General features: G+C 52.2%; 1 protein-coding gene across 1 annotated transcript in view; it reads left to right on the top strand.

The window, feature by feature from the left end:
* Nucleotides 1-27,598, top strand: part of LOC140397056 (hexokinase-2-like) — a 104,454-nt gene that overhangs the window by 40,195 nt on the left and 36,661 nt on the right. The window contains exons 2-3 of the mRNA XM_072486091.1: nt 2,493-2,655; nt 10,302-10,450. Coding sequence (XP_072342192.1) covers nt 2,493-2,655; nt 10,302-10,450 — 312 coding nt within the window. The remainder of the gene's footprint in view (nt 1-2,492; nt 2,656-10,301; nt 10,451-27,598) is intronic.

Here is a 27,598-nt window from a genome sequence, read left to right as displayed (position 1 = left end):
CATTGAGTATAAGAATTGGCAAGTCATGTTGCAGCTGTTTCGAACCTTAGTTAGGCCACACTTGGAGTATAGTGTTCAATTCTGGTCGCCACACTACCAGAAGGATGTGGAGGCTTTAGAGAGGGGCAGAAGAGATTTACCAGAATGTTGCCTGGTATGGAGGGCATTAGCTATGAGGAGCGATTGAATAAACTCGGTTTGTTCTCACTGGAACGAAGGAGGTTGAGGGGCGACCTGATAGAGGTATACAAAATTATGAGGGGCATAGACAGAGTGGATAGTCAGAGGCTTTTCCCCAGGGTAGAGGGGTCAATTACTAGGGGGCATAGGTTTAAGGTGCGAGGGGCAAGGTTTAGAGTAGATGTACGAGGCGAGTTTTTTACACAGAGGGTAGTGGGTGCCTGGAACTCGCTGCCGGAGGAGGTGGTGGAAGTAGGGACGATAGTGACATTTAAGGGGCATCTTGACAAATATATGAATAGGATGGGAATAGCGGGATACGGACCCCGGAAGTGGAGAAGATTGTAGTTGAGTCGGGCAGCATGTTCGGCGCGGGCTTGGAGGGCCGAAGGGCCTGTTCCTGTGCTGTACATTTCTTTGTTCTTTGTTCTTTGAAGACCTTTCCCGCCATCCGGTAGAGCGGAAACCGCTCTGGCGCGGGCCTAGCCCCTCCAGGTGAGACTGCCTACTCCAATTGGATGGGACGAATCCCGCCCCAGATCAGCCAATGATCTTCTTGAATGGCGGAGTAGGTTCGACGGCCTACTCCAATTGGATGTATGTCAGCGTGCAGTTGTCAGATTTGGCAACTGAAGAGGTTCACGAAAATTGTTTGAACCCTTTAACTGTGGGTGGCTCCCCCTACCCCTTTCTTTTACCCTGCAGTTTATTGTAGCCTCAATTATCCTGGATGACCCAGGATTCGAAGTGGAGACATTCCTCCTCGAGGCAGTCTTAAATGCTCCTTCCCTCGCTCAAGACTCGCAGCCTTCGCTGCACTCCCTCGAGAGCAAGAACAACTTTCCTCAGAGACGGAGACCGAAACTGCCCACACTACTCCAGGTGAGGCCTCACCAAGGCCCTGTACAATTGCAGCAACACATCCCTGCTTCTATACTCGAAACCTCTCGCAATGAAGGCTAACGTACCATTTATCTACTGCCTGGAGGAAGCCCATGCAGACACGAAGAGGACGTACAAACTCCACAAAGACAGTGACCCAAGGACGTGGGTCTCTGACGCTGTGAGGCCACAGTGCTAGCCACTGTGCTACCCTGCCGCCAGGTCAACGTAATAAGGTTGTCTTGCGTTTTATTCAGCCTTGACAGTCATAAGAACGGTCAGGCTTACAGTGGAGACTTGATATTGGGCCGCACGGTGGTACAGTAGTTATCACTGCTGCCTCACGGTGGCAGGTTCGATTCCGGCCTGTGCGGAGTCTGCACGTCCTCCCCGTGCCTGCGTGGGTTTCCTCCGGGGGTTCCGGTTTCCTCGCACAGTCCAAAGATGCGCCGGTGAGGTGAGGTTGCTGGATAGGCTGGGGGAGTGGGCCGAGGGAGAGTGCTGTCAGAGGGTCGGTGCAGACTCAATGGGCCGAATGGCCTCCTTCTGCACTGTCGGGATTCCTATGGATTCCGAGAAGATTCACTGGGCTCATTCCTGGGATGAAGGGGTCCGTCTTATGAGGAATGACTGAGCAAAGTTGGGCACTTAGAAGAACGAGAGGGGATCTTATTGAAACCCCTAAGAAGAGGCTATGACGCAGTGGATGCTGGGCAGGTGTTTCCCCTTCAGAGTGGAATCTAGAACGTTGGCGGGGGGGGGAGGGGGGGGGGGGGTAGTCTCCGAATAGGAAGGTTCCCATTTAAGATGCAGATATAGCACAGTGGTTAGCACTGTGGCTTGACAGCGCCAGGGTCCCAGGTTCGATTCCCCGCTGGGTCACTGTCTGTGCGGAGTCTGCACGTCCTCCCCCCGTGTCTGCGTGGGTTTCCTCCGGGTGCTCCGGTTTCCTCCCACAGTCCAAAGATGTGCAGGTTAGGTGGATTGGCCGTGATAAATTGCCCTTAGTGACACGAAAGGTTAGGAGGGGTTATTGGGTTACGGGGGATAGAGTGCAAGTGAGGGCTTAGGTGGGCCGGTGCAGACTCGATGGGCTGAATGGCCTCCTTCTGCACTGTGTGTTCTATAACCTATAACCTTCCCTGAGGTGGCGAGACCTTGGAACACTTTACCTCAAAAGGTGATGGAAGCATTCTCTTTAAGGCAGACCTTGTCAGGTGGGAATGTTAAATTGAGGCCACCGTCAGGTCGGCCATGAATGGGACAGAAGGCTCGAGGGGCCGAGTGGTCTACCCCTGATCCTATTGCTTATAATCTTATGACTTTCCCTGACGTTCCTGACTTGCGGATGTCCCAACGAATGAGGGAGTGGTCACATGACCTTGGAAAACCGCCCTCCTGCCCCTGACGCCTGTGCCTTCTGTTCTCAGGTGGACAAATACCTCTACCACATGCGGCTATCGGACGAAGCTCTGCACGACATTTCCAACCGCTTCCTGATCGAGATGGAGCAGGGCCTCCGGAAAGACACCAACCCCACCTCGTCCGTCAAGATGCTGCCCACCTTCGTCCGGTCGACTCCCGACGGAACAGGTAAGGGGGATTGTTTTTGGAGACGGGTGTGAGCGGGGGACCCTTCATTGCCCAATCCACTCTTGCTCCAGGTCCGAATGACTGTGGCCCTGTGTAGTCCAGCACTGTCATGGTGCCCTTGAGTGTTGGCGATTAGAGAAAGACAGCGCTGGCGGTTTTCACTCTGCACTCCAGCCCTTAGGCAATGGATAACTGAGTGTTTGAAGTTTGAAGAGCGAAGGGAAATGGTTCAATGGCAGTAGTTGCTTAAAATGGACGTTGCAGTGCTTCGAGCTCGGTGGCAGGATATATCATGAGAACAGTGGGAGCTTGGCCTTCTTGAATAGAGGCGTTGAGTACAAAAGCCTGGAAGTTAGGCCGAACCTTTTATAAAGCTCTGATTAGGCCCCAGCTAGAGTACTGTGTCCAGTTCGCGTCGCCGCACTTTATGAAGGATGTGAGGGCCTTCGCGAAGGTGCGGAGGGCGATTTACCAGAGTGGTTCCGGGGGGGCATGAGGGGGATTTTAGCTCCAAGGTGAGGTTGGAGAAGCTGGAGTTGGTCTCCTCGGAGCGAGGGAGGTTGAGGGGGAGATTTGATTGAGGTGTAAAAGATTGGGGCAAGTTTAAATAGGCTGGACTAGGAAAGGCTGTTCCCATTGGCTAATGGTGCAGGGGCTGGGAGTGGGGGATGGGGGGCACAGATTAAAGATTGTAAACAATCATTTATTAATTTCTAAAACTGCGGGGAGGTGGTGAAGTCACCAAACGAGCACTCCAGAGTCTCTGGGGACATGGGTTCAAGGCCTACCGAATTTGGGGATGGCACGGTGGTCAGCACTGCTTCCTGACAGCAGCAGGGACCCGGGTTCAATACCAGCCTCTGTGTGGAGTTAGGGGGTGAGATTCTCCACTCCTGTGCCAGTTGGGAGAATCGCCTGGGCCGCCAAAATTTCCGGGGACGCCGGTCCGACGCCCTCCCGCCATTCTCCCCAGCGGCGGGAACGGCCCGGTCGGGTTCCGCGGGCCGCAGGCCGGAGAATCGCTGGAGACACCCAGAATGGCGATTCTCCGGCACCCCCGCTACTCTCAGGCCCGGATGGGCCGAGCGGCCAGGCCAAAACGGCGGGTTCCCCCCCCCCCCCGGCGCCGTCCACACCTGGTGGCTGCCGGCGGGAACAGCGCGGGAACGCTGGGGGGGGGGGGGCTGCGGGGGGGAGGGGGGACCCTGCACCGGGGCTACCTCAAATGTGGGGTGGCCCGCGATCGGTGCCCACCGATCGTCGGGCCGTCCTCTCTGAAGGAGGACCTCCTTCCTTCCGCGGCCCCGCAAGATCCGTCCGCCATCTTCTGGGGCGGACTCAGAGAGGATGGCAACCACGCATGCGCGAATGATGCCAGTTATGCGACGAATTAGATTATCTCCGCACTGAAACCCGTAAAAGCGCACACGGGAGTGAAGGAGAAGGGAGGGGGTGTGTGTGTGGTCACACTAAATTGCCCCTTAATTCCTGTACTGGCTGAGGTAATTCATGAAGGCCCCGCCATCTCGAACTTGCCCCTCGCCTGAGGTGTGGTGATCCTCCGCTTCTGTCACTAAAATGGTTGCTTCCACTAAAACCCAGCTTGGGCCAGTTGGGGAGCCTTGGGGGGGATACACATCACACAGCCGGCTGCAGTTGCTATGTCAACACCTTCTGCGATTCTTGTTGTTCCCAAGGTAGCTTCCTGTTTCCCTCAGGGCCCCGTCAGTTAGGGAATCGCGGGAAACACGATGGGCAATGAGGGACACGGTAGACTGACTGGCCCATCAGCCTCACCTCCCATTAATAATCACCTCCCTTCTCCCCGCCTCAGAGATCCTGACACTGCTCCTGGTGTGGCCGGGCCAGGCCCTCGTTTAAGGCCGGTCCCTTTAACCGGGTGGCTTGTTAGCCGCTCCACAGGGGCAGTTAAGTGTCAATCCCATTCGCTGTGGGGTCTGGAGTCACATGTAGGCCAGACCGGCTGAGGACGGCAGATTTCTTTCCCTGAAAGAATCTGAGTGAACCCGATGGGTTCTTACGAGCCTCGATGATCGTTGTCATGGCCACCCGTTACCGAGATTAGCGACACTTCCAGATTTAGTCCTTGCGAACACACAAATCAGCAAAGGTAGGCCATTCGGCCCCCTCAAGCCTGTCTTGCCATTCAGTACGATCATGGCTGAGCTGTTTGTGTTTTGGGTTCCTGCATTCCCAATCTCCTCCCCCACCCCCCACACCGATAACCTGAGATTCTCATCGGGGAATCTATCTCCGCCTCACAAATATTCCGTGACCCCGCTTCCTCCGCCTTCTGAGGAAGAGAATTCCAAAGTCGCACCGCCCTCTCGCAGCGTCAGGGACCCAGGTTCGATTCCCGGCTTGGGTCACTGTCTGTGCGGAGTCTGCACGTTCTCCCCGTGTCTGCGTGGGTTTCCTCCGGGTGCTCCGGTCTCCTCCCACAGTCCAAAGATGCGCAGGTTAGGTGGATTGGCCGTGATAAATTGCCCTTCATGTCCAAAAAGGTTCGGTGGGGTTACTGGGATAGGGTGAGTGTGTGGGCCTAGGTACGGTGCTCTTTCAGAGGGTTGGCGCAGACTCGATGGGCCGAATGGCCTGCTTCTGCACTGTAATGAATCTATGATTCTATTTCTGCCCTCAGCTCTGGACTCACCCACATCCTCTTCACGTCCATCTTCTCAATACTGTTCAACATCTTGTCTACATCAATCCATTAAATTATGAATCCAGCCACTGCACGTGCATTTAGAGGGTAGGGGTGTACAGAGGACAGGTGGGCAGCAGCTTGGGCTGGGAGAAAGGATGACGTAGGCGTGATCGCAACCTGAGGGTTCGCTGTGTTTAACCTCTTCAATGACCTCTGACACTCCTCGGTGTCTGACATTCCACATGCGAGAACCTACGAGCCGGGGAGGGGTTACAGTTGCGAACATTGTGTTCCCAAACATGAATTCTAAGCCCTAACAAAGCAGCCAAGGCATTGCACAGATTATTGCAATATTGATGATGCACCGAGGGAGATTATCAATTGTTTTGTCTCCTCTGTATCGTCAAACATTGTGTTTTGGAAGTAAACTCCGCTAACAAACTTCGTGTCTGCGCGTGGTGAATGTGTTCAAGCCTTGTCCTGCAGGATTCCAAACTCAAATCACACCTTGGGACAGTTTGCTTTTGAGGAAGGTGATCACCGACCCAATCCTGAATGATCAGCAAACTGATCGAAGGTATCGTTGACAGAGCTATCGAGCGGCACTTACTCGGCAATAACCTGCTCATGGACGCTCAGTTTGGGGTCCGCCAGGGTCACTCAGCTCCTGACCTCATTACAGCCTTGGTTCAAACATGGACAAAAGATCTGAACTCCAGAGGTGAGGTGAGAGTGACTGCCCTGGACATCAAGGCAGCGTTTGATCGAGTGTGGCATCAAGGAGCCCCAGCTAAACTGGAGTCAATGGGAATCAGAGGGAAAACTCTCCGCTGGTTGGAGTCACTACCCGGCACAAAGGAAGATGGTTGTGGTGGTTGGAGATCAATCATCTCAGCTCCAGGACATCACTGCAGGAGTCCCTCAGGATAGTGTCCTCGGGCCCACCATCTTCAGCTGCTTCATCAATGACCTTCCCTCCATCATCAGGTCAGAGGTGGGGATGTTCGCTGATGCACAATGTTCAGCACCATTCGCGACTCCTCAGATACTGAGTCCATGTCCCAATGCAGCAAGACCTGGACAATATTCAGGCTTGGGGCTGACAAGTGGCAAGTTACATTGGCGCCACACAAGTGTCAGGCAATGGCCAGCATCAACAAGCAGGAACTTAACGGTGCTGGTTACAGTTCCAGCTGTTGTGTCAGGGGCATGTTCCTCCTGAAGAGCGGTCCGTGTAGAGTGCATTGGGGCGCAGACCTTAGAGAGTGCGATGGGCACGATCCCTGCAGGGTGCATTGGGGCGCAGACCTTAGAGAGTGCGATGGGCACGATCCCTGCAGGGTGCATTGGGGCGCAGACCTTAGAGAGTGCGATGGGCACGATCCCTGCAGGGTGCATTGGGGCGCAGACCTTAGAGAGTGCGATGGGCACGATCCCGGCAGGGTGCATTGGGGCGCAGACCTTAGAGAGTGCGATGGGCACGATCCCTGCAGGGTGCATTGGGGCGCAGACCTTAGAGAGTGCGATGGGCACGATCCCTGCAGGGTGGTGCCAGTGTGCGGGTTCTGTGGAACACTGTTTTATCCCGAATCCAATTCCAGCATTGGCGCCCGTTCCAGCCGTGACAATGTCAATTGAGTTTGGTTGTATTTGTCACCTGCAATGGGTTGGCACCAGTCTGCTGGAATGTGCGTTGGATTACGTGCTTTGACAGCAATGCCTTTGTGTGAGTGTGTCCCTGTGGTTAGCTGTGTGTCATTGTCCCGAATCTCCCCGACGCAGCACATTTGCGCAGCGGCCACACTGCTGAAGGAGCAATTCTGTACCCAGGCACCCAAGGTCCTCCCTCGATGCTGGCACAGAGCTTGCATCAACTGGCAGCTGAACCGCCAGGGATCAGGCAGAGGGGTGCCACAGAGCGCAAGCCAGATCGCCAGAGGCAGGAGCTTCTGACACGAGAGTGTTCCAATTGGCAAATTGGATGTTGATATTGCAACAGCAGCTTATAATCTGCCTCCGATTTACTCTTTGTAAACGTCTTATCCGTTGCTGTGTTACTCTTGATAGTTGCGCATTTTCTCGCTGATGGATGTAAAAGCTATTTCCTTTCACTCAAAGATAAGAGACCTGATAAATTGTGCAAACTAATAGTATCCCTTTTATTGGCTTTGCATTGAGTGGTTTCCCTGAAACCAGCTCCTAAGGTAGAGCAGCAGAGTTTGAATATCCGGCTGCACGGTGGCGCAGTGGTTAGCACTGCTGCCTCACGGCGCCGAGGACCCAGGTTCGATCCCAGCCCCCGGGTCACTGTCCGTGTGGAGTTTGCACATTCTCCCCGTGTCTGCGTGGGTCTCGCCCCCATAACCCTAAAAGATGTGCAGGGTCGGTGGATTGGCCGCGCTAAGCCCCTTAATTGGAAACATCGAAATCAGTTTTTAAAAAAATGAGTTTCTGCCTCCTTCGCCTACGCTGTCGGGCAGTGAGCTCCAGACCCCCACAACCCTCTGGGTGAAAGAATTGTTCCTCATTTTCATTCTAATCTTTCCACCAATCACTTTAAACCCACCCTTGTGAATCTACGCTCAAAGATCCCTCCGGACTTTGGGTCGATCGTCGAGTGAGCGAGAGGCCGATTGGACGCGAGTCTAAAAAGGACAGCCGAGACTTTGATGTAAAGCTTTATGTTCCTGAGTACATTTGTCAGTGAATGCTGAAAGACCGGGGTCGATGTGTCTCAAAAGTCCTGTGCAAAGTAACATTTCGGAAACAGGCAAAACCTTCTGGTCAAGTTGAAACCTGGCCAGTTTCGATTTGAGTCTATGTTTCCTTATTCTGCTACCACCCTGCCCCTTGACACAAAATGAACTGAGTGGGCGAGATTCATAGAATCCCTACAGTGCAGAAGGAGGCCATTCGGCCCATCGGGTCTGCACCGACCCTCTGAAAGAACACCGTACCTAGGCCCATTCCCCCTCTGCCCTATCCCCGTAACACCGCCTAATCGGCACACCTTTGGACTGGAGTTTGCGGGTTGAATGTGTCAACCTGCCAATCCTTCAAGCACGCCAATGACTGGCGGTCAGGGTGAGAGGGACTCCTGGTCAGCCGTGTTGATATGGAGCGGAGCCCCTCAAGCTATAAGCCCCTCCCGGGCGACGGACGAGCAAATAGGGTCCCTGCTAGAGGTCAGCCTCAGGAATCACTGGGCCCAAAGCAAATCCGGTTCCGTTTGTCCGCCTCTGAGCTGGGAGGCAGGGTGAGTTTAGACAGGCAGCAGGATGTATCAAGGGCAGTCCAGTGGATAGAATTCAATGTGGACAGTTCAAATTTGAAGAGCGGAAATAGTGGGTGTCTTATCGGAGGGGGAAATAGGCGCGTGTTTCACAAAAAGCTGGGAATTAAGGATTTACGTTTTTAAGAAATGAATCGATTCCAGCGAAACAATGTCGTTTATTGCAAAAGTGTGATCGAGGGGACAGTGATTCATGAGTTTTGAGTTCTCATGAGGAAGTAATGATTGCATGACTCACTGCCTCACTCACAGCACATCTACGTGCAGTTCTGAATGTTACACTTCAGCAAAGATCACTCTTGAAACATTTTCACAGGATGTATGTCTCATTGGCGAGGTCGTGATTTGGTGCCCATTCCTCATGGCCGTCAAACTGGAGTGGCTGAAATAGTATAATAATCTTTATTAGTGTCACAAGTCGGCTTACATTAACACTGCAATGATGTTACTGTGAAAAGCCCCTAGTCGCCACATTCCGGCGCCTGTTCGGGTCACAGAGGGAGAATTCAGAATGTCCAATTCACCCAACAAGCACGTCTTTCGGGACTTGTGGGAGGAAACCGGAGCACCCGGAGGAAACCCATGCAGACACGGGGGAGAACGTGCAGACTCCGCACAGCCAGTGACCCAAGCCGGGAATCGACCCTAGGACCCTGGCGCTGTGAAGCAACAGTGCTAACCACTGTGCCACCGTGCCATCCATTATGCACTGGGCTTGCTGGCCCATTAAAGCGGGCGTTGAAGAGTCATCCACATCGCTGCCGGGTCTGGAGTCACATGGAGGCCAGACCGGGTTGACGAATGTGATATAAAATAGTTACTTTAGAGATACTAGTTAATGTAATGTAGAAATAAGCCACTTTGATTCTTTTAGTTAGGGACAAAGGAATTTGGGACCGCATGGAAAAAGCAGGAAGAGGTGTGTCTATAAGAGTGAGGATGCATTGATAGGGGCCAGAGAAAGGGATTGGAAGTGAGCCAATCAGAATAGATTAAACAGGTCAGGAGGGACCTAGGCTGACCTATGTCCGTCGAGTATGTGAAACTTGATACCATTTGAACTGATTTTGCAGAGATCCCTTTGTCTGGTAGTTCAGTCGTTTTCTGGAGTGTAAGAGGCAGGACGTCCTGTTACATTCTGTAAGATGATTAAGCTTGCAAGCTAAATAAATAACTTCTGTTTACGTGCGAATCCGTCTCAACTTTTATTGAGGCCAGACTGACAGAGAAAGAAAATAGGAGATCAACAGGGTGAGGACGGCAGATTTCCTTCCCTAAAAGGACATGAGTGAACCCGATGGGGTTTGACAGCAGTCGACACATGATCATCATCAGACTTTTAATTCTGCATTATTCAAAGAGGAATAACTGCCTTCGAAGACCAACCACATTTCTCCGAGAGAGTGTTTTAATTATACACCGGAGCTGCGACACAGTGAGGTACATTGTACTCTGCGTGGCACTCCTCCTGGCACGACCTGGTGAAGATACCAGGTATCAACAATGATGCCTGGCAGAATTGTTACCAAATATCCCAGCTCCTCCGCACTGATTCCTGTACTCTTCAATCCAAAAATACATCTAAATAATTGGTTTGTGTTCGCAAAACTGGCCCAAAAAGCCGTTTCTGTTGTCGCTTGGCAAAGCCCCTTGGAAGAATAACTCCATCTTTCCTTCTCTTGGCAGAGAGTGGCGATTTCCTGGCCCTTGACCTGGGGGGCACCAATTTCCGTGTGCTGAGAGTCAAGGTTTCAGACAACGGCAAACAGAGTGTACAGATTGAGAATCGGATCTGTGCCATTCCCGAGGACATCATGCACGGCACCGGCACTCAGGTGGGAGCCACGGAAACCCCTATCCCGGCCTTTGTCCCCCACCAGACTCGATCGTTTCGACCCTCGCCTGGCTATTAACCCCACCGTCCAACCTGAATCTCACCCTTGTACCAGGCCCCACTCCATCATCACTCGTGTCCTTTCTGAATTACGTTGCCTTCAAATCAAATCGCCACCCCCGGGACAAGGGAACCTTTGTTCCACTCGCTCTATGACAATTTCCTTTCTCAGGTAAAGGGACCACAACTGCTCACCGTGCTCCAGCAGCGGAGAAACCAAGCTCCTAGACCATTGAAGCAGGACCTCACAGCTCCAGTACTCAAATCCACTTGCGATAAAGATGATCTTACTATTAGCCTTCTTAATATCATGCTGTACATTCATCGCAGTGACCTAGCGACAAGGACACATTGTTTTCAGCTCTACTTCTGCACATCGATTCCCCCTACCACAGACTGAGACAAAGAGAGAGCCTCCCATAACAGGTACAGCATGGGTTAGATACAGAGTAAAGCTCCCTCTACACTGTCCCCATCAAACACTCCCAGGACAGGTACAGCACGGGGTTAGATACAGAGTAAAGCTCCCTCTACACTGTCCCCATCAAACACTCCCAGGACAGGTACAGCACGGGGTAAGAGACAGAATAAAGCTCTCTCTACACTGTCCCCATCAAACACTCCCAGGACAGGTACAGCACGGGGTTAGATACAGAGTAAAGCTCCTTCAAAACTGTCCCAATCAAACACTCCCAGGACAGGTACAGCACGGGGTAAGAGACAGAATAAAGCTCCCTCTACACTGTCCCCATCAAACACTCCCACGACAGGTACAGCACGGGGTTAGATACAGAGTAAAGCTCCCTCTACACTGTCCCCATCAAACACTCCCAGGACAGGTACAGCACTGGGTTAGATACAGAGTAAAGCTCCCTCTACACTGTCCCCATCAAACACTCCCAGGACAGGTACAGCACGGGGTTAGATACAGAGTAAAGCTCCTTCTACACTGGCCCCAACAAACACTCCCAGGACAGGTCCAGCACGGGGTTAGATACAGAGCAAAGCTCCCTCTACACTGTCCCCATCAAACAGTTCCAGGACAGGTACAGCACGGGTTGGATACAGAATAAAGCCCCCTCTACACTGTCTCCATCAAACACTCCCAGGACAGGTACAGCACGGGGGTAGATACAGAGTAAAGCTCCCTCTACACTGACCCCAACAAACACTCCCAGGACAGGTACAGCACGGGGTTAGATACAGAGTAAAGCTCCCTCTACACTGTCCCCATCAAACACTCCCAGGACAGGTACAGCACGGGGTTAGATACAGAGTAAAGCTCCCTCTACACTGTCTCCATCAAACACTCCCAGGGCAGGGACAGCACAGGGTTAGATACAGAGTAAAGCTCCCTCTACACAGTCCCCATCAAACACTCCCAGGACAGGTACGGCACAGGGTTAGATACTGAGTAAAGCTCCCTCTACACTATCCCCCTCAAACACTCCCAGGACAGGGACAGCACGGGGTTAGATACAGAGTAAAGCTCCCTCTACACTGTCCCCATCAAACACTCCCAGGACAGGTACAGCACGGGGTTAGATACAGAGTAAAGCTCCCTACACACTGTCCCCATCAAACACTCCCAGGACAGGTACAGCACGGGGTTAGATTCAGAGTAAAGCTCCTTCTACACTGTCCCCATCAAACACTCCCAGGAGAGGCACAGCACGGGGTTAAATACCGAGTAAAGCTCCCTCTACACTGTCCCCATTAAACACTCCCAGGACAGGAGCAGCACGGGGTTAGATACAGAGTAAAGCTCCCTCTACACTGTCCACATTAAACACTCCCAGGACAGGTACAGCACGGAGTTATATACAGAGTAAAATTCCCTCTACACTGTCCCCCATCAAACCCTCCGAGGACAGGTACAGAACGGTGTTAGATACAGAGTAAAGCTCCCTCTACACTGTCCCCATCAAACACTCCCAGGACAGGCACAGCACGGGGTTAGATACAGAGTAAAGCTCCCTCTACACTGTCCCCATTAAACACTCCCAGGACAGGTACAGCACGGGGTTAGATACAGAGTAAAGCTCCCTCTACACTGTCCCCATTAAACACTCCCAGGACAGGTACAGCACGGGGTTAGATACAGAGTAAAGCTCCCTCTACACTGTCCCCATTAAACACTCCCAGGACAGGTACAGCACGGGGTTAGATACAGAGTAAATCTCCCTCTACACTGTCCCCATCAAACACTCCCAGGACAGGTACAGCACGGGGTTAGATACAGAGTAAAGCTCCCTCTACACTGTCCCCCACCAAACATACCCAGGACAGGAACAGCACGGTGTTAGATACAGAGTAAAGCTCCCTCTACACTGCCACATCAAACACTCCCAGGACAGGTACAGCACGGGGTTAAATACCGAGTAAAGCTCCCTCTACACTGTCCCCATTAAACACTCCCAGGACAGGAGCAGCACGGGGTTAGATACAGAGTAAAGCTCCCTCTACACTGTCCACATCAAACACTCCCAGGACAGGTACAGCACGGAGTTATATACAGAGTAAAATTCCCTCTACACTGTCCCCCATCAAACCCTCCGAGGACAGGTACAGAACGGTGTTAGATACAGAGTAAAGCTCCCTCTACACTGTCCCCATCAAACACTCCCAGGACAGGTACCGCACGGGGTTAGATACAGAGTAAAGCTCCCTCTGCACTGTCCCCATCAAACACTCCCAGGACAGGTACAGCACGGTATTAGATACAGAGTAAAGCTCCCTCTACACTGTCCCATCAAACACTCCCAGGACAGGTACAGCATGGGGTTAGATACAGAGTAAAGCTCCCTCTACACTATCCCCATCAAACACTCCCAAGACAGGTACAGCACGGGGTTAGATACAGAGTAAAGCTCCCTCTACACGGTCCCCATCAAACACTCCCAGGACAGGTCCAGCACGGGGTTAGATACAGAGTAAAGCTCCCTCTACACTGTCCCCATCAAACACTCCCAGGACAGGTACAGCACGGGGTTAGATACAGAGTAAAGCTCCCTCTACACTGTCCCCATCAAACACTCCCAGGACAGGTATAGCACGGTGTTAGATACAGTGTAAAGCTCCCTCGACACTGTCCCCATCAAACACTCCCAGGACAGGTACAGCACGGGGTTAGATACAGAGTCAAACTCCCTCGACACTGTCCACATCAAACACTCCCAGGACAGGTACAGCACGGGGATAGATACAGAGTAAAGCTCCCTCTACACTGTCCACATCAAACACTCCCAGGACAGGTACAGCACGGGGTTAGAGACAGAGTAAAACTCCCTCTACACTGCCCCCATCAAACACGCCCAGGACAGGTACAGCACGGGGGTAGATACAGAGTAAAGCTCCCTCAACACTGTCCCCATCAAACACTCCCAGGACAGGTACGGCACGGGGTTAGATACAGAGTAAAGCTCCCTCTACACTGTCCCCATCAAACACTCCCAGGACAGGTACAGCACGGGGTTAGATAAAGAGTAAAGCTCCCTCCACACTGTCCCCATCAAACACTCCCAGGACAGGTACAGCACGGGGTTAGATAAAGAGTAAAGCTCCCTCTACACTGTCCGCATCAAACACTCCCAGGACAGGTACAGCACGGGGTTAGATACAGAGTAAATCTCCCTCTACACTGTCCCCATCAAACACTCCCAGGACAGGTACAGCACTGGGTTAGATACAGAGTAAAGCTCCCTCGACACTGTCCCCATCAAACACTCCCAGGACTGGTGCAGCACGGGGTTAAATACAGAGTAAAGCTCCGTCGAAACTGTCCCCATCAAACACTCCCAGGTCAGGTACAGCACGGGGTTAGATACAGAGTAAAGCTCCCTCTACACTGTCCCCATCAAACACTCCCAGGACAGGTACAGCATGGGGTTAGATACAGAGTAAAGCTCCCTCTACACTGTCCCCATCAAACACTCCCAGGACAGGTACAGCACGTGGTTAGATACAGAGTAAAGCTCCCTCTACACTGTCCCCATTAAACACTCCCAGGACAGGTACAGCACTGGGTTAGATACAGAGTAAAGCTCCCTCTACACTGTCCCCATCAAACACTCCCAGGACAGGTACAGCACCGGGTTAGACACAGAGTAAAGCTCCCTCCACACTGTCCACATCAGACACTCCCAGGACAGGTACAGCACTGGGTTAGATACAGAGTAAATCTCCCTCTACACTATCCCCATCAAACACTCCCAGGTCAGGTACAGCACGGGGTTAGCTCCAGAGCAAAACTCCCTCTACACTGCCCCCATTAAACACTCCCAGGACAGGTACAGCACGGGGTTAGATACAGAGTAAAGCTCCCTCTACACTGTCCACATCAAACACTCACAGGACAGGTACAGCACGGGGTTAGATACAGTGTAAAGCTCCCTCTAGACTGTCCACATCAAACACTCCCAGGACAGGTACAGCACGGGGTTAGATACAGAGTAAAGCTCCCTCTACACTGTCCCCATTAAACACTCCCAGGACAGGTACAGCACGGGGTTAGATAAAGAGTAAAGCTCCCTCTGCACTGTCCCCATTAAACACTCCCAGGACAGATACAGCACGGGGTTAGATACAGAGTTCAGCTCCCTCTAGACTGTCCCCATCAAACACTCCCAGGACCGGTACAGCACGGGGTTAGACACAGAGTAAAACTCCCTCTACACTGCCCCCATCAAACACGCCCAGGACAGGTACAGCACGGGGTTAGATACAGAGTAAAGCTCCCTCTACACTGTCCCCATCAAACACTCCCAGGACAGGTACGGCACGGAGTTAGATACAGAGTAAAGTTCCCTCTACACTGCCCCCATCGAACACTCCCAGGACAGGTACAGCACGGGGTTAGATACAGAGTAAAGCTCTCTCTACACTATCCCCATCAAACACTCCCAGGACAGGTACAGCACCGGGTTAGATACAGAGTAAAGCTCCCTCCACACTGTCCACATCAAACTCTCCCAGGACAGGTACAGCACGGGGTTAGATACAGAGTAAATCTCCCTCTACACTGTCCCCATCAAACACTCCCAGGACAGGTACAGCACGGGGTTAGATACAGAGTAAAGCTCCCTCTATTCTGCCCCCATCAAACAATCCCAGGACAGGAACAGCACGGGGTTAGATACAGAGTAAAGCTCCCTCTACACTGTCCACATCAAACACTCCCAGGACAGGTACAGCACGGGGTTAGATACAGAGTAAAGCTCCCTTGACACTGTCCCCATCAAACACTCCCAGGACAGGTACAGCACGGGGTTAGATACAGAGTAAAGCTCCCTCTACACTGTCCCCATTAAACACTCCCAGGACAGGCACAACGCGGGGTTAGATACAGAGTAAAGCTCCCTCTACACTGTCCCCATTAAACACTCAAAGGACAGTTCCAGCACGGGGTAGATACAGAGTAAAGCTCCCTCTTCACTGTCCCCATCAACCACTCCCAGGACAGGTCCGGCACGGGGTTAGATACAGAGTAAAGCTCCCTCTGCAATGTCCCCATCAGCAATCCCAGGACAGGTACGGCAGGGGTTAGATACAGAGTAAAGCTCCCTCAACACTGTCCCAATCAAACACTCCCAGGACAGGTACAGCCCGGGGTAAGAGACAGAATAAAGCTCCCTCTACACTGTCCCCATCAAACACTCCCAGGACAGGTGCAGAACGCGGTTAGATACAGAGCAAAGCTCCCTCTACTCTGCCCCCATCAAACACACCCAGGACAGGTACAGCAAGGGGTTAGATACAGAGTAAAGCTTCCTCTACACTGTCCCATCAAACTCTCCCACGACAGGTACAGTACGGGGTTAGATACAGAGTAAAGCTCCCTCTCCACTATCCCCATCAAACACTCCCAGGACAGGTACAGCACGGGGTAAGAGACAGAATAAAGCTCCCTCTACACTGTCCCCATCAAACACTCCCAGGACAGGTACAGCACGGGGTTAGATACAGAGTAAAGCTCCCTCTCCACTGTCCCCATCAAACACTCCCAGGACAGGTACAGCACGGGGTAAGAGACAGAATAAAGCTCCCTCTACACTGTCCCCATCAAACACTCCCAGGACAGGTACAGCACGGGGTTAGATACAGAATAAAGCTCCCTCTACACTGTCCCCATCAAACACTCCCAGGACAGGTACAGCACGGTGTTAGATACAGAGTAAAGCTCCCTCTACACTGTCCCCATCAAACACTCCCAGGACAGATACAGCACGGGGTTAGATACAGAGTAAAGCTCCCTCTACACTGTCCCCATCAAACACTCCCAGGACAGGTACAGCACGGGGTTAGATACAGAGTAAAGCTCCCTCTACACTGACCCCATCAAACACTCCCAGGACAGGTACAGCACGGGGTGAGATACAGAGTAAAGCTCCCTCTCCACTGTCCACATCAAACACTCCCAGGACAGGTACAGCACGGGGTTAGATACAGAGTAAAGCTCCCTCTCCACTGTCCACATCAAACACTCCCAGGACAGGTACAGCACGGGGTTAGATACAGAGTAAAGCTCCCTCTCCACTGTCCACATCAAACACTCCCAGGACAGGTACAGCACGGGGTTAGATACAGAGTAAAGCTCCCTCTCCACTGTCCCCATCAAACACTCCCAGGACAGGTACAGCACGGGGTTAGATACAGAGCAAAGCTCCCTCTACTGTGCCCCCATCGAACACACCCAGGACAGGTACAGCACGGGGTTAGATACAGAGTAAAGCTCCCTCTACACTGTCCACATCAAACACTCACAGGACAGGTACAGCACGGGGTTAGATACAGAGTAAAGCTCCCTCTACACTGTCCACATCAAACACTCCCAGGACAGGTACAGCACGGGGTTCGATACAGAGTAAAGCTCCCTCTACACTGTCCACATCAAACACTCCCAGGACAGGTACAGCACGGGGATAGATAGAGAGTAAAGCTCCCTCTACATGTCCCCATTAAACTCTCCCAGGACAGTGACAGCACGGGGTTAGATAAAGAGTAAAGCTCCCTCTACACTGTCCCCATTAAACACTCCCAGGACAGGTACAGCACGGGGTTAGATACAGAGTAAATCTCCCTCTACACTGTTTTCATCAAACACTCCCAGGACAGGTACAGCACGGGGTTAGATACAGAGTAAAGCTGCCTCTACACTGTGCCCATCAAACACTCCCAGGTCAGGTACAGCACGGTGTTAGATACAGAGTAAAGCTCCCTCTCCACTATCCCCATCAAACACTCCCAGGACAGGTACAGCACGGGGTAAGAGACAGAATAAAGCTCCCTCTACACTGTCCCCATCAAACACTCCCAGGACAGGTACAGCACGGGGTTAGATACAGAGTAAAGCTCCCTCTACACTGTCCCCATCAAACACTCCCAGGACAGGTACAGCACGGGGTAAGAGACAGAATAAAGCTCCCTCTACACTGTCCCCATCAAACACTCCCAGGACAGGTACAGCACGGGGTTAGATACAGAATAAAGCTCCCTCTACACTGTCCCCATCAAACACTCCCAGGACAGGTACAGCACGGTGTTAGATACAGAGTAAAGCTCCCTCTACACTGTCCCCATCAAACACTCCCAGGACAGATACAGCACGGGGTTAGATACAGAGTAAAGCTCCCTCTACACTGTCCCCATGAAACACTCCCAGGACAGGTACAGCACGGGGTTAGATACAGAGTAAAGCTCCCTCTACACTGACCCCATCAAACACTCCCAGGACAGGTACAGCACGGGGTGAGATACAGAGTAAAGCTCCCTCTCCACTGTCCACATCAAACACTCCCAGGACAGGTACAGCACGGGGTTAGATACAGAGTAAAGCTCCCTCTCCACTGTCCACATCAAACACTCCCAGGACAGGTACAGCACGGGGTTAGATACAGAGTAAAGCTCCCTCTCCACTGTCCACATCAAACACTCCCAGGACAGGTACAGCACGGGGTTAGATACAGAGTAAAGCTCCCTCTCCACTGTCCCCATCAAACACTCCCAGGACAGGTACAGCACGGGGTTAGATACAGAGCAAAGCTCCCTCTACTGTGCCCCCATCGAACACACCCAGGACAGGTACAGCACGGGGTTAGATACAGAGTAAAGCTCCCTCTACACTGTCCACATCAAACACTCACAGGACAGGTACAGCACGGGGTTAGATACAGAGTAAAGCTCCCTCTACACTGTCCACATCAAACACTCCCAGGACAGGTACAGCACGGGGTTCGATACAGAGTAAAGCTCCCTCTACACTGTCCACATCAAACACTCCCAGGACAGGTACAGCACGGGGATAGATAGAGAGTAAAGCTCCCTCTACATGTCCCCATTAAACTCTCCCAGGACAGTGACAACACGGGGTTAGATAAAGAGTAAAGCTCCCTCTACACTGTCCCCATTAAACACTCCCAGGACAGGTACAGCACGGGGTTAGATACAGAGTAAATCTCCCTCTACACTGTTTTCATCAAACACTCCCAGGACAGGTACAGCACGGGGTTAGATACAGAGTAAAGCTGCCTCTACACTGTGCCCATCAAACACTCCCAGGTCAGGTACAGCACGGTGTTAGATACAGAGCAAAGCTCCCTCTACACTGTTCCCATCAAATACTCCCAGGACAGGTACGGCACAGGGTTAGATACTGAGTAAAGCTTCCTCGACACTGTCCCCCTCAAACACTCCCAGGACAGGTACAGCACCGGGTTAGATACTGAGTAAAGCTCCCTCGACACTGTCCCCATCAAACACTCCCAGGACAGGTACAGCACGGGGTTAGATACAGAGTAAAGCTCCCTCTACACTGTCCCCATCAAACACTCCCAGGACAGGCACAGCACAGGGTTAGATGCAGAGTAAAGCTCCCTCTACACTGTCCCCATTAAACACTCCCAGGACAGGTTCAGCACGGGGTTAGATACAGAGTAAAGCTCCCTCGACACTGTCCCCATCAACCACTCCCAAGACAAGTCCGGCACGTGGTTAGATACAGAGTAAAGCTCCCTCTGCACTGTCCCCATCAAACACTCCCAGGACAGGTACAGCACTGGGTTAGATGCAGAGTAAAGCTCCCTCTACACTGTCCCCATCAAACACTCCCAGCACAGGGACAGCACGGGGTTAGATACAGAGTAAAGCTCCCTCTACAAATTCCCCCATCAAACACTCCCAGGACAGGTACGGCACGGGGTTAGATACAGAGTAAAGCTCCCTCTGCACTGTCCCCATCAAACACTCCCAGGACATGTACAGCACGGGGTTAGATACAGAGTAAAGCTCCCTCTACATTGTCCCCCATCAAACCCTCCGAGGACAGGTACAGCACGGTGTTAGATACAGAGTAAAGCTCCCTCTACACTGTCCCCATTAATCACTCCCAGGACAGGTACAGCACGGGGTTAGATGCAGAGTAACGCTCCCTCTACACTGTCCCCCATCAAACACACCCAGGACAGGAACAGCACGGGGTTAGATACAGAGTAAAGCTCCCTCTACACTGTCCCCATCAAACACTCCCAGGACAGGTACAGCACGGGGTTAGATCCAGAGTAAAGCTCCCTCTACACTGTCCCCATCAAACACTCCCAGGACAGGTACAGCACGGGGTTAGATACAGAGTAAAACTGCCTCGACACTGTCCCCATCAAACACTCCCAGGACAGGTACAGCATGGGGTTAGATACAGAGTAAAGCTCCCTCTACACTGTCCCCATTAAACACTCCCAGGACAGGCACAGCACGGGGTTAGATACAGAGTAAAGCTCCCTCTACACTGTCACCATCAAACACTCCCAGGACAGGTACAGCACGGGGTTAGATACAGAGTAAAGCTCCCTCGACACTGTTCCCATCAAACACTCCCAGGCCAGGTACGGCACAGGGTTAGATACTGAGTAAAGCTCCCTCTACACTGTCCCCATCAACCACTCCCAAGACAGGTCTGGCACGGGGTTAGATACAGAGTAAAACTCCCTCTGCACTGTCCCCATCAAACACTCCCAGGGCAGGTACAGCACTGGGTTAGATGCAGAGTAAAGCTCCCTCTCACTGTCCCCTTTCAAACACTCCCAGGACAGGTACGGCACGGGGTTAGATACAGAGTAAAGCTCCATCTACACTTTCCCCCATCAAACCCTCCGAGGACAGGTACAGCACGGTGTTAGATACAGAGTAAAGCTCCCTCTACACTGTCCCCATTAAACACTCCCAGGACAGGTACAGCACGGGGTTAGATACAGAGTAAAGCTCCCTCTACACTGTCCCCATTAAACACTCCCAGGACAGGTACAGCACGGGGTTAGATACAGAGTAAAGCTCCCTCTACACTGTCCCCCATCAAACACACCCAGGACAGGACCAGCACGGGGTTAGATACAGAGTAAAGCTCCCTCTACACTGCCACTTCAAACACTCCCAGGACAGGTACGGCACAGGGTTAGATACTGAGTAAAGCTCCCTATACACTATCCCCATCAAACACTCCCAACACAGGTACAGCACGGGGTTAGATACAGAGTAATGCTCCCTCTACACTGTCCCCATCAAACACTCCCAGGACAGGTACAGCACGGGGTTAGATACAGAGTAAAGCTCCCTCGACACTGTCCCCATCAAACACTGCAAGGACAGGTACAGCACGGGGTTAGATACAGAGTAAAGCTCCCTCTACACTGTCCCCATTAAACACTCCCAGGACAGGTAAAGCACGGGGTAGATACAGAGTAAAGCTCCCTCTACACTGTCCCCATCAACCACTCCCAGGACAGGTACGGCACGGGGTTAGATACAGAGTAAAGCTCCCTCTACACTGTCTCCATGAAACACTCCCAGGACAGGTACAGCACAGGGTTAGATACAGAGTAATGCTCCCTCTACACTGTCCCCATCAAACACTCCCAGGACAGATACAGCACGGGGTTAGATCCAGAGTAACGCTCCCACTACACTGTCCCCACCAAACACTCCGAGGACAGGTACAGCATGGGGTTAGATGAGTAAAGCTCCCCTACACTGTCCCCATCAAACACTCCCAGGACAGGTACAGCACGGGGTTGGATACAGAATAAAGCCCCCTCTACACTGTCCCCATCAAACACTCCCAGGACAGGTACAGCACTGGGTTAGATGCAGAGTAAAGCTCCCTCTCACTGTCCCCTTTCAAACACTCCCAGGACAGGTACGGCACGGGGTTAGATACAGAGTAAAGCTCCATCTACACTTTCCCCCATCAAACCCTCCGAGGACAGGTACAGCACGGTGTTAGATACAGAGTAAAGCTCCCTCTACACTGTCCCCATTAAACACTCCCAGGACAGGTACAGCACGGGGTTAGATACAGAGTAAAGCTCCCTCTACACTGTCCCCATTAAACACTCCCAGGACAGGTACAGCACGGGGTTAGATACAGAGTAAAGCTCCCTCTACACTGTCCCCCATCAAACACACCCAGGACAGGAACAGCACGGGGTTAGATACAGAGTAAAGCTCCCTCTACACTGCCACTTCAAACACTCCCAGGACAGGTACGGCACAGGGTTAGATACTGAGTAAAGCTCCCTATACACTGTCCCCATCAAACACTCCCAACACAGGTACAGCACGGGGTTAGATACAGAGTAATGCTCCCTCTACACTGTCCCCATCAAACACTCCCAGGACAGGTACAGCACGGGGTTAGATACAGAGTAAAGCTCCCTCGACACTGTCCCCATCAAACACTGCAAGGACAGGTACAGCACGGGGTTAGATACAGAGTAAAGCTCCCTCTACACTGTCCCCATTAAACACTCCCAGGACAGGTAAAGCACGGGGTAGATACAGAGTAAAGCTCCCTCTACACTGTCCCCATCAACCACTCCCAGGACAGGTCCGGCACGGGGTTAGATACAGAGTAAAGCTCCCTCTACACTGTCTCCATGAAACACTCCCAGGACAGGTACAGCACAGGGTTAGATACAGAGTAATGCTCCCTCTACACTGTCCCCATCAAACACTCCCAGGACAGATACAGCACGGGGTTAGATCCAGAGTAACGCTCCCACTACACTGTCCCCACCAAACACTCCGAGGACAGGTACAGCATGGGGTTAGATGAGTAAAGCTCCCCTACACTGTCCCCATCAAACACTCCCAGGACAGGTACAGCACGGGGTTGGATACAGAATAAAGCCCCCTCTACACTGTCCCCATCAAACACTCCCAGGACAGGTACAGCACGGAGTTTGATACAGAGTAAAGCCCCCTCTACACTGTCCCCATCAAACACTCCCAGGACAGGTACAGCACGGGGTTAGATACAGAGTAAAGCTCCCTCTATACTGTCCCCATCAAACACTCCCAGGACAGGTACGGCACAGGGTTAGATTCTGAGTAAAGCTCCCTCTACACTGTCCCCATCAAACACTCCCAGGACAGGTACAGCACGGGGTTAGATACAGAGTAAAGCTCCCTCTACACTGTCCCCATCAACCACTCCCAGGACAGGTACAGCACGGGGTTCGATACAGAGTAAAGCTCCCTCTGCACTGTCCCCATCAAACACTCCCAGGGCAGGTACAGCACTGGGTTAGATGCAGAGTAAAGCTCCTTCTACACTGTCCCCTTTCAAACACTCTGAGGACAGGTACAGCACGGGGTTAGATACAGAGTAAAGCTCCCTCTACACTGTCCCATTTAAACACTCCCAGGACAGGCACAGCAGGGGGTAAGATAGAGAGTAAAGCTCCCTCTACACTGTCCACATCAAACACTCCCAGGACAGGTACAGCACGGGGTTCGATACAGAGTAAAGCTCCCTCTACACTGTCCACATCAAACACTCCCAGGACAGGTACAGCACGGGGATAGATAGAGAGTAAAGCTCCCTCTACATGTCCCCATTAAACTCTCCCAGGACAGTGACAACACTGGGTTAGATAAAGAGTAAAGCTCCCTCTACACTGTCCCCATTAAACACTCCCAGGACAGGTACACCACGGGGTTAGATACAGAGTAAATCTCCCTCTACACTGTTTTCATCAAACACTCCCAGGACAGGTACAGCACGGGGTTAGATACAGAGTAAAGCTGCCTCTACACTGTGCCCATCAAACACTCCCAGGTCAGGTACAGCACGGTGTTAGATACAGAGCAAAGCTCCCTCTACACTGTTCCCATCAAATACTCCCAGGACAGGTACGGCACAGGGTTAGATACTGAGTAAAGCTTCCTCGACACTGTCCCCCTCAAACACTCCCAGGACAGGTACAGCACCGGGTTAGATACTGAGTAAAGCTCCCTCGACACTGTCCCCATCAAACACTCCCAGGACAGATACAGCACGGGGTTAGATACAGAGTAAATCTCCCTCTACACTGTCCGCATCAAACACTCCCAGGACAGGCACAGCACAGGGTTAGATGCAGAGTAAAGCTCCCTCTACACTGTCCCCATTAAACACTCCCAGGACAGGTTCAGCACGGGGTTAGATACAGAGTAAAGCTCCCTCGACACTGTCCCCATCAACCACTCCCAAGACAAGTCCGGCACGTGGTTAGATACAGAGTAAAGCTCCCTCTGCACTGTCCCCATCAAACACTCCCAGGACAGGTACAGCACTGGGTTAGATGCAGAGTAAAGCTCCCTCTACACTGTCCCCATCAAACACTCCCAGCACAGGGACAGCACGGGGTTAGATACAGAGTAAAGCTCCCTCTACAAATTCCCCCATCAAACACTCCCAGGACAGGTACGGCACGGGGTTAGATACAGAGTAAAGCTCCCTCTGCACTGTCCCCATCAAACACTCCCAGGACATGTACAGCACGGGGTTAGATACAGAGTAAAGCTCCCTCTACATTGTCCCCCATCAAACCCTCCGAGGACAGGTACAGCACGGTGTTAGATACAGAGTAAAGCTCCCTCTACACTGTCCCCATTAATCACTCCCAGGACAGGTACAGCACGGGGTTAGATGCAGAGTAACGCTCCCTCTACACTGTCCCCCATCAAACACACCCAGGACAGGAACAGCACTGGGTTAGATACAGAGTAAAGCTCCCTCTACACTGTCCCCATCAAACACTCCCAGGACAGGTACAGCACGGGGTTAGATCCAGAGTAAAGCTCCCTCTACACTGTCCCCATCAAACACTCCCAGGACAGGTACAGCACGGGGTTAGATACAGAGTAAAACTCCCTCGACACTGTCCCCATCAAACACTCCCAGGACAGGTACAGCACGGGGTTAGATACAGAGTAAAGCTCCCTCTACACTGTCCCCATTAAACACTCCCAGGACAGGCACAGCACGGGGTTAGATACAGAGTAAAGCTCCCTCTGCACTGTCCCCATCAAACACTCCCAGGGCAGGTACAGCACTGGGTTAGATGCAGAGTAAAGCTCCCTCTCACTGTCCCCTTTCAAACACTCCCAGGACAGGTACGGCACGGGGTTAGATACAGAGTAAAGCTCCATCTACACTTTCCCCCATCAAACCCTCCGAGGACAGGTACAGCACGGTGTTAGATACAGAGTAAAGCTCCCTCTACACTGTCCCCATTAAACACTCCCAGGACAGGTACAGCACGGGGTTAGATACAGAGTAAAGCTCCCTCTACACTGTCCCCATTAAACACTCCCAGGACAGGTACAGCACGGGGTTAGATACAGAGTAAAGCTCCCTCTACACTGTCCCCCATCAAACACACCCAGGACAGGAACAGCACGGGGTTAGATACAGAGTAAAGCTCCCTCTACACTGCCACTTCAAACACTCCCAGGACAGGTACGGCACAGGGTTAGATACTGAGTAAAGCTCCCTATACACTGTCCCCATCAAACACTCCCAACACAGGTACAGCACGGGGTTAGATACAGAGTAATGCTCCCTCTACACTGTCCCCATCAAACACTCCCAGGACAGGTACAGCACGGGGTTAGATACAGAGTAAAGCTCCCTCGACACTGTCCCCATCAAACACTGCAAGGACAGGTACAGCACGGGGTTAGATACAGAGTAAAGCTCCCTCTACACTGTCCCCATTAAACACTCCCAGGACAGGTAAAGCACGGGGTAGATACAGAGTAAAGCTCCCTCTACACTGTCCCCATCAACCACTCCCAGGACAGGTCCGGCACGGGGTTAGATACAGAGTAAAGCTCCCTCTACACTGTCTCCATGAAACACTCCCAGGACAGGTACAGCACAGGGTTAGATACAGAGTAATGCTCCCTCTACACTGTCCCCATCAAACACTCCCAGGACAGATACAGCACGGGGTTAGATCCAGAGTAACGCTCCCACTACACTGTCCCCACCAAACACTCCGAGGACAGGTACAGCATGGGGTTAGATGAGTAAAGCTCCCCTACACTGTCCCCATCAAACACTCCCAGGACAGGTACAGCACGGGGTTGGATACAGAATAAAGCCCCCTCTACACTGTCCCCATCAAACACTCCCAGGACAGGTACAGCACGGAGTTTGATACAGAGTAAAGCCCCCTCTACACTGTCCCCATCAAACACTCCCAGGACAGGTACAGCACGGGGTTAGATACAGAGTAAAGCTCCCTCTATACTGTCCCCATCAAACACTCCCAGGACAGGTACGGCACAGGGTTAGATTCTGAGTAAAGCTCCCTCTACACTGTCCCCATCAAACACTCCCAGGACAGGTACAGCACGGGGTTAGATACAGAGTAAAGCTCCCTCTACACTGTCCCCATCAACCACTCCCAGGACAGGTACAGCACGGGGTTCGATACAGAGTAAAGCTCCCTCTGCACTGTCCCCATCAAACACTCCCAGGGCAGGTACAGCACTGGGTTAGATGCAGAGTAAAGCTCCTTCTACACTGTCCCCTTTCAAACACTCTGAGGACAGGTACAGCACGGGGTTAGATACAGAGTAAAGCTCCCTCTACACTGTCCCATTTAAACACTCCCAGGACAGGCACAGCACGGGGTAAGATAGAGAGTAAAGCTCCCTCTACACTGTCCACATCAAACACTCCCAGGACAGGTACAGCACGGGGTAGATACAGAGTAAAGCTCCCTCTACACATCAAACACTCCCAGGACAGGTACAGCACGGGGATAGATACAGAGTAAAGCTCCCTCTACACTGTCCCCATCAAACACTCCCAGGACAGGAACAGCACGGGGTTAGATACAGAGTAAAACTCCCTCGACACTGTCCCCATCAAACACTCCCAGGACAGGTACAGCACGGGGTTAGATACAGAGTAAAGCTCCCTCTACACTGTCCCCATTAAACACTCCCAGGACAGGCACAGCACGGGGTAAGATAGAGAGTAAAGCTCTCTCTACACTGTCCCCATTAAACACTCCCAGGACAGGTACAGCACAGGGTAGATACAGAGTAAAGCTCCCTCTATACTGTCCCCAACAACCACTCCCAGGACAGGTCCGGCACGGGGTTAGATACAGAGTAAAGCTCCCTCTACACTGTCTCCATGAAACACTCCCAGGACATGTACAGCACAGAGTTAGATACAGAGTAAAGCTTCCTCTACACTGTCCCCATCAAACACTCCCAGGACAGGTACAGCACGGGGTTAGATACAGAGTAAAGCTCCCTCTACACTGTCCCCATCAAACACTCCCAGGACAGGTACAGCATGGGGTTAGATACAGAGTAAAGCTCCCCCTACACTGTCCCCATCACACACTCTCAGGACAGGTACAGCATGGGGTTAGATACAGAGTAAAGCTCCCTCTACACTTTCCCCATTAAACACTCCCAGGACAGGTACAGCACTGGGTTAGATACAGAGTAAAGTTCCCTCTGCACTGTCCCCATTAAACACACACAGGACAGGTACAGCACGGGGTTAGATACAGAGTAAAGCTCCCTCTGCACTGTCCCCATCAAACACTCCCAGGACAGGTACAGCACTGGGTTAGATGCAGAGTAAAGCTCCCTCTACACTGTCCCCATCAAACACTCCCAGCACAGGGACAGCACGGGGTTAGATACAGAGTAAAGCTCCCTCTACAAATTCCCCCATCAAACACTCCCAGGACAGGTACGGCACGGGGTTAGATACAGAGTAAAGCTCCCTCTACACTGTCCCCATTAA

The sequence above is a fragment of the Scyliorhinus torazame genome, chromosome 20 (genome assembly GCF_047496885.1).
Source record: "Scyliorhinus torazame isolate Kashiwa2021f chromosome 20, sScyTor2.1, whole genome shotgun sequence".
Taxonomy (NCBI): Eukaryota; Metazoa; Chordata; class Chondrichthyes; order Carcharhiniformes; family Scyliorhinidae; genus Scyliorhinus; species Scyliorhinus torazame.
Note: the sequence above shows the minus strand (reverse complement) of the source record. Positions and strands in the feature narration are given on the sequence as shown.